General features: G+C 54.1%; 3 protein-coding genes across 8 annotated transcripts in view; 1 reads left to right on the forward strand and 2 right to left on the reverse strand.

Moving 5' to 3' along the window:
- FRYL (FRY like transcription coactivator) overlaps positions 1-2,216 on the forward strand; it is a 148,319-nt gene extending 146,103 nt beyond the window's left edge. For all 6 annotated transcript variants that reach the window (XM_075709549.1, XM_075709550.1, XM_075709551.1 and 3 more), the window contains one exon: positions 154-2,216. In XM_075709549.1, coding sequence (XP_075565664.1) covers positions 154-412 — 259 coding nt within the window. In that variant the 3' untranslated portion in view covers positions 413-2,216. The remainder of the gene's footprint in view (positions 1-153) is intronic.
- Positions 2,217-5,652: 3,436 nt separating this feature from the next.
- ZAR1 (zygote arrest 1) lies at positions 5,653-7,037 on the reverse strand. The gene is made up of 4 exons (XM_075709592.1): positions 6,222-7,037; positions 6,053-6,145; positions 5,894-5,968; positions 5,653-5,796 (listed from the first exon to the last, which is right to left on the reverse strand). Exons 1-4 carry the CDS (start codon positions 7,035-7,037, stop codon positions 5,653-5,655), a joined length of 1,128 nt encoding a protein of 375 aa, XP_075565707.1.
- A 680-nt stretch (positions 7,038-7,717) lies between these two features.
- Positions 7,718-9,908, reverse strand: SLC10A4 (solute carrier family 10 member 4). The gene is made up of 3 exons (XM_075709737.1): positions 9,508-9,908; positions 8,889-9,099; positions 7,718-8,233 (listed from the first exon to the last, which is right to left on the reverse strand). Exons 1-3 carry the CDS (start codon positions 9,891-9,893, stop codon positions 7,718-7,720), a joined length of 1,113 nt encoding a protein of 370 aa, XP_075565852.1. The 5' UTR covers positions 9,894-9,908.
- Positions 9,909-11,059: the final 1,151 nt, after the last annotated feature.

The raw sequence follows: 11,059 nt of genomic DNA on the forward strand, positions 1-11,059 counted from the left end.
CTCTGAGAAAATGATACTGTTAACTATCAGGACTCTATGGAAGAAACATTTATCTTGTGTTTTCCTATGTCTTCTGTTCAAATGTCTGTTTAAAGAACCAGAATATTTAAACTTTTTTTTTTTAATGTTTAAATCCAAATTGTGTGTTTACAGATCTATTTGGCCCCACGACATCTTTGGCAGTTCTGAAGATGACCCAGTTCAAACATTGCTGCACATATATTTCCGTCATCAGACACTTGGTCAAACTGGTAGCTTTGCAGTAGTAGGCTCCAACCAAGATATGTCTGAGGCCAGCTCAAAGCTGATGGAACTTAATCTAGAAATTCGAGAGTCTCTACGCATGGTGCAATCCTATCAGCTTCTAGGGAAAATCAAACCAGGAATAAATCTTGTGAGCACTGGATTCTGAACAGCTGTCATTTCGAAAAGAACTGATGATGAAGACGCTTTAGACTATTACTGAGCACCTTTCATAAAAAAAGAAAACCTCTGGCAATCCTGACAACCAACACAGTTTCATCACAGCAAGAAATTGTTTCATCAAAAGTAAAAATCTGAAAATTGAAGTGAACATCTTTCTTGACTGCTCTTTCTACATAGTAGCTGTGTGGCAGTAGTATTTTTTTATTAAATATATGTATAAAACTACACGAAAGGAAAAGGGCTTAAATGTAATGCATACATATGCATTATTTTCTGTAGTAACAGAACTATAATTGGTGTTTGCAGTAACAGCCTCTAAAGGTTGAATCAATATCGCAGGTGGGATGAGGCTAAAATCAAGGCTGGTTTATTTTGGCTGAAGACCTGCAAGGCTTCCTGGCTTTCCAGCAGTAGAAGATATAATCATCAACTAATACCTAATGACACTTTGCAATGTCATGAAGAATGTGCGGTCAAACATGAGTAGAATGACTGACGACTGCAAAAACCATTGACTTCTCAATGTTTTATTTGCTTTTGTTGTCTGTAACAGGAAATTATGTGTGTGAGTTAGAATGTATGGCTATGTGACAGTTGTTTTTTGAAGGTATGGATGATTGTTAAATAAGGTCTCAGAGCATGCTTAAAAGAGCTGCAAGATTATTTTTGAAGAAATTTTATTTTATTAGATCTAATCCTCATAGTGTGTAAATGTTAGGACATTTAATAATATTTTAAACTGGGATTTCCCAGTGTTTCTAAAAGAAATAATATATGTTAACTTTATTGGAATGCTGCTCAGTTCTCTGATCAGTGCTTATGTTACAAATATTGATAACAACTAACCAAAAAGTAGCTGCCTGCAGAGACTTTAAAATGTATATTAAAGATATATGCTGCCCATCAGCAATTCTCATTAGAAGTTAACTTATTCTGTATATATTCTAGAAACTGTATAGCGCAAAACCAGTATTTTTCTTGTAAATTTGTGCAATGCACTGTTAAAACAGTAGGTGTATAAAGTTATGAGGGGAAGGGGGGGGTTCTCCCTATCGGTAGTCACATACATTACTTGCAGTCTGAGTAGTCTGCAGGATTGAAAGAGTTTGAATGCATCTTCATGACTCAAGCCTAAGGAATTGGGACTATATAGAGAAAAAAAAAAAAGACTGACTACCAAAACATGCAAACAGGCAATATATTCATAGTTCAGTGTTGAAGTCTGTAGCATAAAACAAACTGGATTCTGTTGAAACCAATAGCATTTTGTAAATAAAAAAGAAGAAAAAAGAAAAAAAAAGAAGAAAAAAACCAGAAAAAAGAATGTAGTCCCACGATTCCTGTGATTTGAAAGGAACACCCAGTATTTTTATATACATCTCTTACCCACTGTGATTTTTTTAATGGGCTCTAACTCCAGAGTTTAGAATGTAGAATTGAAATTCTTAGCTCTGCCTTTTTGGGGGAATTGGACCCCACTAGAAATGTAATTATGCTGAAATGCATTAATTGAAGGCACTGTACACGCTGTTGGACTGCTGACAGTAGCTATGTTATCCTAACAAGTTCTGTAACTAGTCAAGGCACATCCATAATCACTGTATTTTTTTCCCCCCTGTCCCTGATAAAATTGAATTATTTTGATGGTTTTGTGGTACTGTAGATGGTGTTCTTAATTATTTAATAAGTATTTGCTGGGGATAAGTAGTTTTACTTAGGGGTGCATTACACTTTTATTTACATCATCTTTTACCAGCTTTTTTTGTAAAAATAAAAGACATTGTATCTGTCATTTTGTGTATTTTTACAAGCTAAAGTTTAAATACTTTAGCTAAACAGACTAAACACTGACAACAGAGGCCTGGGTGCCCTGAGATCATGTTTTTTTCCTTTTATGTCCTGTCAATGCAACAGCATTTTCCTAGGCATCTTCTGAACCTGTTAAAGGATTTGTCATGCAGCTCAAACCTGAACTTAGGTAATTCCTTATGTTATACATCTTCCTCTGTTTACAATGACTAGTGGAAATAGGGACCTGCCCTATGGAGCTCAATCATGGTCCATAGACAGTCTTGGTATTTCTTTAGCTTCGTGAAAGAACTATTTCCAAATTTCCACCATGCAGCTTGTTCTGGTTTTGGAGAGTCTTTCCCTTTGCCACTAGCAAGTCTCTTCACCAAGAAAGTACTACATCAATTTGAGTGTGGTTCTTTTTTGCTGGTTGCTCCTATACCCACTTCTCCAAAATTACTTGCCCTCAACTACTGCATATGTCACCCTGTGTTACCTGGGGCTAAGTCTGTGCCAAATTGATGGTAAAGCTGTCTAAAAACAAGCAAAACATCAGACATCTGCTGTAAGATGCAACGAATATACCATTGAGCTAATACATGGAAAAGAATCTCTTCATGAAAAAGCTGTACAGGGCAAGTTCAAGATATCTTTGAAGAATTGGCAGTGTGAAGACTTTTCCTTTCTGCTTCGCATAATCACATAGGTCATGAGTAGCTTTCCTCCTTTCTGCTGAGTCTAGGAACCAGCGTCCATGATGCACAGTGTATGCTGTCAAGGACATGACAGGGCAGTAACGTGGAAAAGGATAGGGAACTGTACTTTGGCATTGAGCAGTAAAAGCATTGAATGTATTTACGTAAGAAGAACGACATGCAGCACTGACGAATGTTACAGGATGAAGGAAAGCTTGTTTAATATCGCTGCACACAGCACTCCCATTCCTCCAAGCCTCAAAACCTTGCAGTAGCTGATGAAAGCAGGGCCAGCTCTTTGCTGCTACCTGCCACTTGGAGCCTTCATCAACTGCTTGTTTGGCCCGGTTGCTGCTGAAGCACTCCATACAGTTCAGATCAGCCAGACCTGTTGACATCTTATCAAACAGAAGCAACTGCTGCTTTGACTGTAGCTGGCAGGGATGTCAACTCTAAGATGTACTCAATTTCACTTTAGGCTATTACGGACAATAATTGCGTAAGAGTCACCATATTCACAGCAAGTATTCCTCAAAGCAATGCTTGTGAGGACATCTGTATAAATAGGAAGCACTCGACTGCCCACATTGCTGTGAATTGCCATATGACTTCATATTGACATGGCACAGAGCTTCAGTTGTCAAACTCATTACCAAGGTGCACAGACTCATCACAGTCATCTCCCACACTGCCATCCATCAGAACAGACTACAGCTGTTAGAATGGGGGAGGCAAACGGGAAAATGTATTGAAGAACATCCTTAGATGGAAATATGCTCGGAAATAAAGACAGCCCAGATCACAGCTGCAAGCTGAGGCAGACTATGGGTAGATGGTGGCAGAGGGGACCTCAGCTGCATTCCTCCTCCAGCTGGAGACTTGCCACTGCTCATGACTAACTACAGGTGAGTGCAAGGCACAGGCATCTACAACAGAAGGCTGCCCAGCTGCAGTTGTGCTTTTCAAGCTGAACAGGGCAAGGATGGAACTGACTGTGAAAGTCTGAGTGCACTGGCAAAGCAAGGGATATTTCCTTTACTGTGATACAGGGGAAAATGCTTCAGGTAGAAGCGTAAAATAAAACTGTACTCCATCCTGGGGGTGGTAGGTCTACTTGTTCCCAGAATGCTTCATGCTGCTATAATAATGAATGGAGCAAGAATAAATAAAATTACTTGTCAATAAACTGGTGCCAAGGCATTAAGCCTTAGCTACTGCAGCTAAGGGGCATGTTAAAATTAAGTAGGAATCTACAGCAAAATCAGTTAAGCCTACAGAATTAACACTCGCTGCCCCTCTAAATGGACATTTGTTGGTACAAAGGACAGTGTTTGCCTACCCTGCCATATGCTAGCTTCCATTTAGAGATGCAAGACCACCTGGCACTGAAGCTGTTATACAGCAAGGGCTCAGACTGGCTCCCCCTCTAGTCTTTAACAGAATGGTCTCAAGTAAGCCAGGTACAGGTGGAGATATGTTTGTAATAGCCAAGATAAATCAGTCTTTCCAAATAGAAGCTACCTCAAGAGTTCTGCAAAAGGCTTTGTGCATTATTGCGCTCAATTTCAAAATTAACAGCTTTATTAGCATTCTCAGAAAAGTATGTTTTCCTCCAAGTTTACCCAGCTCCTTAGCTACAGAGTAGACTTAGTGGGGTGTAGGTTTTACTAGCTTGTGAACCAGCTCAGATGGTGATGCTGCAGTCCCAGAGTCAGCTTGTAACGCTTTGCTGAAGCATGGTGTCCCTACAGAGACCATTACCACTGACAGCACCAACAGCCCCTGGAGACCATCATCTGGTAGTTACCAGAATGCTGGTTGTGCCATTACTACGAAGCACTAGAAGTGCAATTCCTACTCGCAAACCCAATCCCAGAAGGGTGTGGGAGTTTGGTCCTTCCCCAATAGCAGACAGCTAAACCATAACTAGATGAAACCCCGTCAAGCATAAGCCGCTAAGTGCACAGCTCTTTGTGCATCGCCTGCAGGTCCAAGAGGAAGCCAGGCAGATGCAGTATCATACTTTCAGCCTTTGAAGTATCACTTCTCTTGATAACCTTGTGGAAGTAAAGATGGGCAACTCCTTTACCAAGGGATCATAACACCAGTGACTCCCTTCCCCAGCAGTTTGCAAGAGCTGTCCCTGAAGACACATTAACCACAAGCTTTCTTTGGCTTTAGTCTACAAGACAAGAATACCAGCTTAGCTAAATGCAGACCAGCTGTACCAGTAGAAGTGACCTAGTTTTTACATAGCACTTCTCAATCATTTTTTAGTGATGAAAAACAGGTGCAGGAGACTGTCTACATGGACTATTAGTGTGCATAGTAAGTGAATATGCTTTGCTCATGAATGATGCCCTACTACCTACTGTAGACATCAATGTGATGTTAACTTCAAGTGCTTGATTGGTTCGAGGGTAGGAGCAGTAACATCCTTTCCCACCTGAGATTCTACAAGGTCCTGAGTCAGTTGCTGCCAAGACCATCACCAATTTACAAAACATTATTTGTAGGCTCTTCGCCTGTGCAAGTTACAGAAGTTGCAACATGCACCCTCTGAGCTGTGCACAAACCCACCTGATCATTTCGGCGTGCTTTGCAATACTTTTATTTGCATGCTTTCCTAGCTACACCTAAGTACCTTCGAACAACAACAACAAAAAATCCGCTCTACTTGCGGCTTTCTAGAAGAGCCCTAAACAAAACCAAAACCAAAAAAACCAAACCCCTATCCCTCTCAGATGATGTATTTGAAACTGAATGTGCTATCGCAGGAGAGGCGTTTCCCTTTGCATCTCCCACAGAGGTCCTGGCGATGGGGCCTCTTGGGGTCCACGTGGCGCATCTTCACGGGGCAGGTGCACCGCGTCTGCTTGCAGCTCTGGGGGAGAAGGCGGCGGTCGGCGGGCGCGGGCCGGGGGCCCCTTACCTGGCAGGTGATGTCCTCCACGCCGTACGGGTTGTAGGGGGTCCCTTACCTGGCAGGTGATGTCCTCCACGCGGTACGGGTTGTAGGACTTCTGGCAGGTCCGGCAGAACTGCCGAAAATAGACCTGGCGGGGAGGGGCGGGGGGAGGCCGGGGTCAGCGGCGCCGGGCCGGGGCGAGCCGCGCCGGGCCGGGGCGAGCCGGGCCTACCTTGTTGGTGCCCTGGACGCACCAGACGTAGGCGCTCTCCCAGCGGATGTTGCAGTCCTTGCAGTGGTAGTAGCCGTACTTCTGCTCCAGGAACTGCCGGGGACAAGCGTTACTCGGCGGGGCAGGCGCCCCCCGGGCCCCGCTCCGCTCCCCCGCGGCAGCCCCTCACCTGGAAGCGCAGGCGGGTCTTGCCCGCCGCCGGCTCCCGCTTCTCGGGGGCGGCCGGCGGCTCTGCCCGCGCCGCCGCCGCCGCCTCCTCCTCCTCCCGGCTCTCCTGCGGCCCCGCCGCCGGCGGCTCCGGGGTGGCGGCCGGACGCGGCCCCAGCGGCTCGGCCGGGCGCGGCCCCAGCGGCTCGGCGCTGCCCTCGGGGGGCTTCTCCCAGCTCGCCCGCACGGCCGCCGCCTCCGCCTCCCGCTGCTCCCGCAGCGCGGCCGGCTCCTCCTCGACGGCCGCCGCCGCCGCCTCCTCCTGCTGCGACCCCGGCTCCGGCTCCTCCAGGAAGGCGGTGAGTCTGCGGGACGCCATGGGCGAGTAGACGGCGATGGTGCGGGGGAAGCGCACGGCGCGGGTGCTGGTGGTGGCGGGGCTGCCCTGCTCCTGCTCCTGCTCCCGCTCCGCCTCCCGGGGCCGCGGCCCGGCGGCGGGGCCGGGGCGGCGGCGCAGCAGCGTGCGGGGCCCCAGGGAGCACTGCACCGAGGCGTCCTGCCGCGGGTTGACCTGGACGCCCACCTCCTTGGTGTTGGCCTTGCGGAGCCGCGGCGTCAGGTTGGGGTTGACCTGGGAGAGGATGGCCTTCAGCTGCGCCCGCTGGTAGTTGTCGAAGTACTCGGCGGCCGCCGCCGCCTCCCCGTAGCCCGAGAAGTAGCCGCTGCCCCGCGGCCGCCAGCCGCCCGCCGCCCCCCCCTTGCCCTTGGGCGGCGGGTAGCGGTAGGAGTAGGGGTGGTAGGCGGCGTACAGGTAGCTCTCCATCGCCTCTTCCGCCATGGCGCCGGGGCAGCCCCCGCCCGGCGGCCTTAAATCCCCCCCCGGGGCGGGGCCGGGCTTCCCCCCGCCCGCGACGGGCGCCGGCCTCAGCGGCCCCTTCCCATCCCCACCGGGCCCCGGGCAGGGCACCCCCGCCCCCCCCCAGCACACCTCCGCGGGTCAGCCAGCCCGCGCGGCCCTTAATTGCCCCCGCGGGATTGATTAATCAGCAGGGAGCACGGGTTCGGTTCAGCTTGGCCATGTATTTGTGGTGAGAACAACGAGCACGATGCTTTTACAGCGGGGGGGGGGGGAGGCACGGAGACAATACACGCGCGCAGGGTGGTTTGCCCCTTCGTCCGCCCTGGCGCAGCGCCGCGTTGGCTTCGCCTCCGCGGAACGCTGGTCTCCTTCCTTGGAGCCATTCCTGCGGCACTCAGGTGGGCAGGAGCCTCCTTGCCCGAAGACGTACGGTTATTTGCGTCGCAGTGATACTTTTTCCTTTGTTTTTACATTTCGTAAGTATTTTTGAGGAAATACACCTGTCACGGTAATAAACACACATCACCTTGTACAATGGGAGCGGCTGGAGAAATGACGGGGGCCGGGCAGCTCCGCTTGCGCGGCGGCAAGCGCGGCCCCAGCCCGGTTGCAAGCACGACACGCATCGCACGGCCCCGGGTGTTGCCTCCTTAGCTCGCCTAAAGCGCCGTCTGCGTCGGCTCCATCTGAACGGCGTTGTGCTCCTCTGTGGTCACTGTGCCGTATGAAGTGTCGGGCACCTCCTCTTCCTTCAGTTTCTTGTAGGAAATATCTGTGTCTTCCTCTTCACCGAGCGGGTCTTGTTTGTAGCTGTCTCTCCCGTACATCTTGTATACTAGCACAAAGAGTCCCGCTTCTGCCGACTGAAAAAGCGCGTAAAGCAAGGGAAACATGTACATGCTCCCTATGAGCTCCGGGGGGAAGGTGAGTTTTAGGATGGCGGTGCAGAGCTGGACGTTTTGGCACCCTGTTTCCAAAGACACCGTTCTCCTGCAGTGTGGGGGCATTTTAAAGACTGTGGCTAAGCCGTAGCCCACGGCATACCCCGCCAGAGGCATCAGCACCGCAATGGCGTAGACGGACGCAGGAATATGTGCCATCAGATCTGGGCCCAGCATGGTCCCAGTCAGGATGAACAGGATCACCAGAGTCACCAAGAGGGACCACAGGGAGATCTGGCAACAGATACAGACATTGATAAACGACACGGGGGCTATTAGTTTAAAAGGATAATCACAGCGGGTAGAGGCTTAGCAGAGTCTAAATTGCTAACTGTGGTTGTGCTGCCCTTCCCGGGTTTGCTCCTGGCTCAGGACTTTGGTGGTGTTTGATCATATCCCGGGAAAGGAAGGGGCTAAGATCACCCTCCATCCTTTTGCTTTGGGGTGACTTGCTGGGAAACGAGCGAGCCAGGGCTTGTGCCTCACTCTTCCTTTTGTAATTAAGCTAATTTGTTTGCATGTTTTAAGGAAGCGTCGCAGTGCCTGCGGGTCAGTTTTGCTAGCCCTGGGTGTAGCGGGAGCAGGGAGAGAGCTGGATGCCGGGGAATCCCTCTTGCTCCGGGGCCCGGGCTGCCTCCGGGACGCAGTGCCACGCCGCCCTGTCCCGTGCGCTGGGGGTAACCTGCCCTTTCCCTCCCTTTCCATCTCTGTCCCACCGCTTTATTTCAAGCCTGTAAGTCCTTATATTCCACCTAAGTAGTGCAATATGCCTGTGCAGAGGAGGCACCAGAAAGGTTACTGCCGGCGGACCACCCCCCGGCCCCCGGCCATCCCCGGGCATCCCCCGCAGCGCGGCCGCCCCCCGCCCCGTCCCCGGGGCCGTGCCCACCTTAACCAGGAGGTCGGCGGCGCGGGGGTGCCGGTACCGGATGAGCACCCCCAGGCCGATGGGCAGCAGGGTGCTGCCCAGCGTCAGGCTCACGGCCCCCAGGGGCAGCAGCTGCACCAGCGCCGTGTTGATCCAGGGGCGGCTGTACACCCAGAGGCACAGGGGCATCAGGAAGAGGGCCAGCAGCGTGGAGGAGGCCGTCATGATAATGCTGCGCCGGGGGAACCGAAGAGACACGGCATCACCGCCCGCCCGGCCGGGGGGCAGCCCCGGGAAGCCGCGGTGTCCCGTCCGTGTCCCCCCCCCCCCACCGCGGGAAGGGGGCTCTGCAGCCCCCCGGGGAGGTTTCTCACTGCAAGAGCCCCCCCTTCCCTGCCTGCGGGCAGGCAGGCTTTTTAGGGAAGGCGGCAGGAGCCGTGTGTCGGGTCCGTGTGAGACCCGCCCGCCCCGGGAGAGGCAGGAGAGCAGCGCCGGGGGTGTCCGGCCGCGCCGTGCCCGTCCGTCCGTCCCGGCCCCACCGCCGCAGGTGCCCAGCAAAGCCGCCCCGCGTCCCGGGGAGCCCCCCCCCCCCCCCCCCCCCCCCCGGCCGGCTGGGGGCGAGGGGGAGCGGGTCGCTTACCTGAGGTTCATGTCCCCGTCGACCAGCACCGACATGAGGTTGGAGAGGTTGCCCCCGGGGCAGCAGCCGCACAGCAGCACAGCCACGGCGGCCACCTCGTCCAGGGCGAAGATGAGGGCGAGGAGGAAGGCCAGCAGCGGCATGGCCACGAACTGCCCCAGCAGCGCCAGCAGCAGCCCCACGGGCCGCCGCAGCTGCTGGCCCAGCTGCCCCAGCTCCACGGCGCAGCCCAGCCCCAGCATGGTCACGCAGAGCGCCAGCCCCACCAGCACGCTCAAGCCCTGGCTGAGGGAGCGGTCCCCGAAAGCCTCGCCGCCCCCCGCCAGCGACCCGCCGTCGGGGCCGCCGTCCCCCGCCGCCGCCGGGGGCTGCGCGGAGCCGGCCATGGGCTGCGCGGCCCCCGGGAGCCGCCGGCTCCCCGCCGAGCCCCGGAGCAGCGAGCGGGCTGCGGGGGGGTGTGGGGGGCCCTCAGCGCGGGGCGCGGCGGCGGCGCGGAGCCCGCACCCCGGCGCGCCTCAGCCCGGCGGGCCGCCGCCCCCGCACCGCCCCCGCACCGCCCCGGGGCTGCCCGCCGGCCCTGCGCCGCCCCCCCCGGCCCCGCGCCGCCCCCCGCCCCCCCCCCCCCGGTGTCTCGGTGCCGCCTCGACGGTGCGCAGCGTCCGGCAGCCAGCGCCGCCCGGCCCCGGGGCAGGGAAGCGCAGGCGGCGGCGGGGGGGGTATGCCCGCCCCCCGCCCCGGGGCCACCCCCGGCAGCCTCCCCAAAAGCTCTCCCGCCGCCTCCCGAGCGCCGGGGCAGCGCCCGGCTTTTCCAGCGGGGGAGCTGCGGGAGCGGGGGATTTACGTCGGCATCAGCGTCGACAAGGCGGTCATCGTCGGCGTCGCAATGTCGCCCGGTGTGGGTGGGCAGCGTCAGCCCCCCCTCTGCTGAGGGACAGCCAAGCCCGCTCTCCCTCCAGGCAAATTGCCGGCTGCTCTGAAGGCTGGAGGAATGGCTGAGGAAGGATGAAAAGCTCTTTTAGGAGTTCGGGGAGGCACCGCTTTCTGCTGGTGGGCTCCCAGCGGCCCGTGAGGAGGGGCAGTGCCCTTACAGGGTGCTCGGTGCAGGTGGAGGAAGCAGACAAGCTCGCAGGCACACGAGTATTTCAAACCAGGGTGAGAAATGTCCATCACCCGAAAATCCCATCCGCGAGCGATTATCATATCAATCATAAAACTGTGCTTAAAAGATTTACGTTTCCCTTATTTCATACGTTTCATTTAATACTTGTGTGTCGCCCCATTCCTTCAAAAGCAAAATGCTGTGCGGGATGCCAGGCTGGGCTTACAGGAGCTCTCAAGAGAGGAGGGCAGCCTCCGAGAGCAGGGTGGACGTCCGTGGCTCTTACTCTGTGTGCCGGGCACCGCTACTGGCCTCGTCTCGGGAGCGTAACCATCTTTTCGTCTTTAACCCAGAGGATTTAGAGGGTTCGCAGCCACTGCTTCACATCACCGCTCCTGGGTGGGAGTGGCTGGCTCAGCACGTAGCATCCCCAAGGGCTGCCCCTTGGCTTCC

The sequence above is a fragment of the Pelecanus crispus genome, chromosome 4, assembly GCF_030463565.1.
Source record: "Pelecanus crispus isolate bPelCri1 chromosome 4, bPelCri1.pri, whole genome shotgun sequence".
NCBI lineage: Eukaryota > Metazoa > Chordata > Aves > Pelecaniformes > Pelecanidae > Pelecanus > Pelecanus crispus.

Coding starts and splice junctions, on each gene's coding strand:
- ZAR1 (XM_075709592.1), bottom strand. CDS start 7,037: ATGGCGGAAGAGGCGATGGAGAGCTACCTGTACGCCGCCTACCACCCC. Junction 6,146..6,221: donor AGACCCGCCTGCGCTTCCAG/GTGAGGGGCTGC, acceptor TGTCCCCGGCAG/TTCCTGGAGCAGAAGTACGG. Junction 5,797..5,893: donor TGGAGGACATCACCTGCCAG/GTAAGGGACCCC, acceptor CTTCTCCCCCAG/AGCTGCAAGCAGACGCGGTG.
- SLC10A4 (XM_075709737.1), bottom strand. CDS start 9,893: ATGGCCGGCTCCGCGCAGCCCCCGGCGGCGGCGGGGGACGGCGGCCCC. Junction 9,100..9,507: donor GACGGGGACATGAACCTCAG/GTAAGCGACCCG, acceptor CCCCCGGCGCAG/CATTATCATGACGGCCTCCT. Junction 8,234..8,888: donor CCGCCGACCTCCTGGTTAAG/GTGGGCACGGCC, acceptor ATCTGTTGCCAG/ATCTCCCTGTGGTCCCTCTT.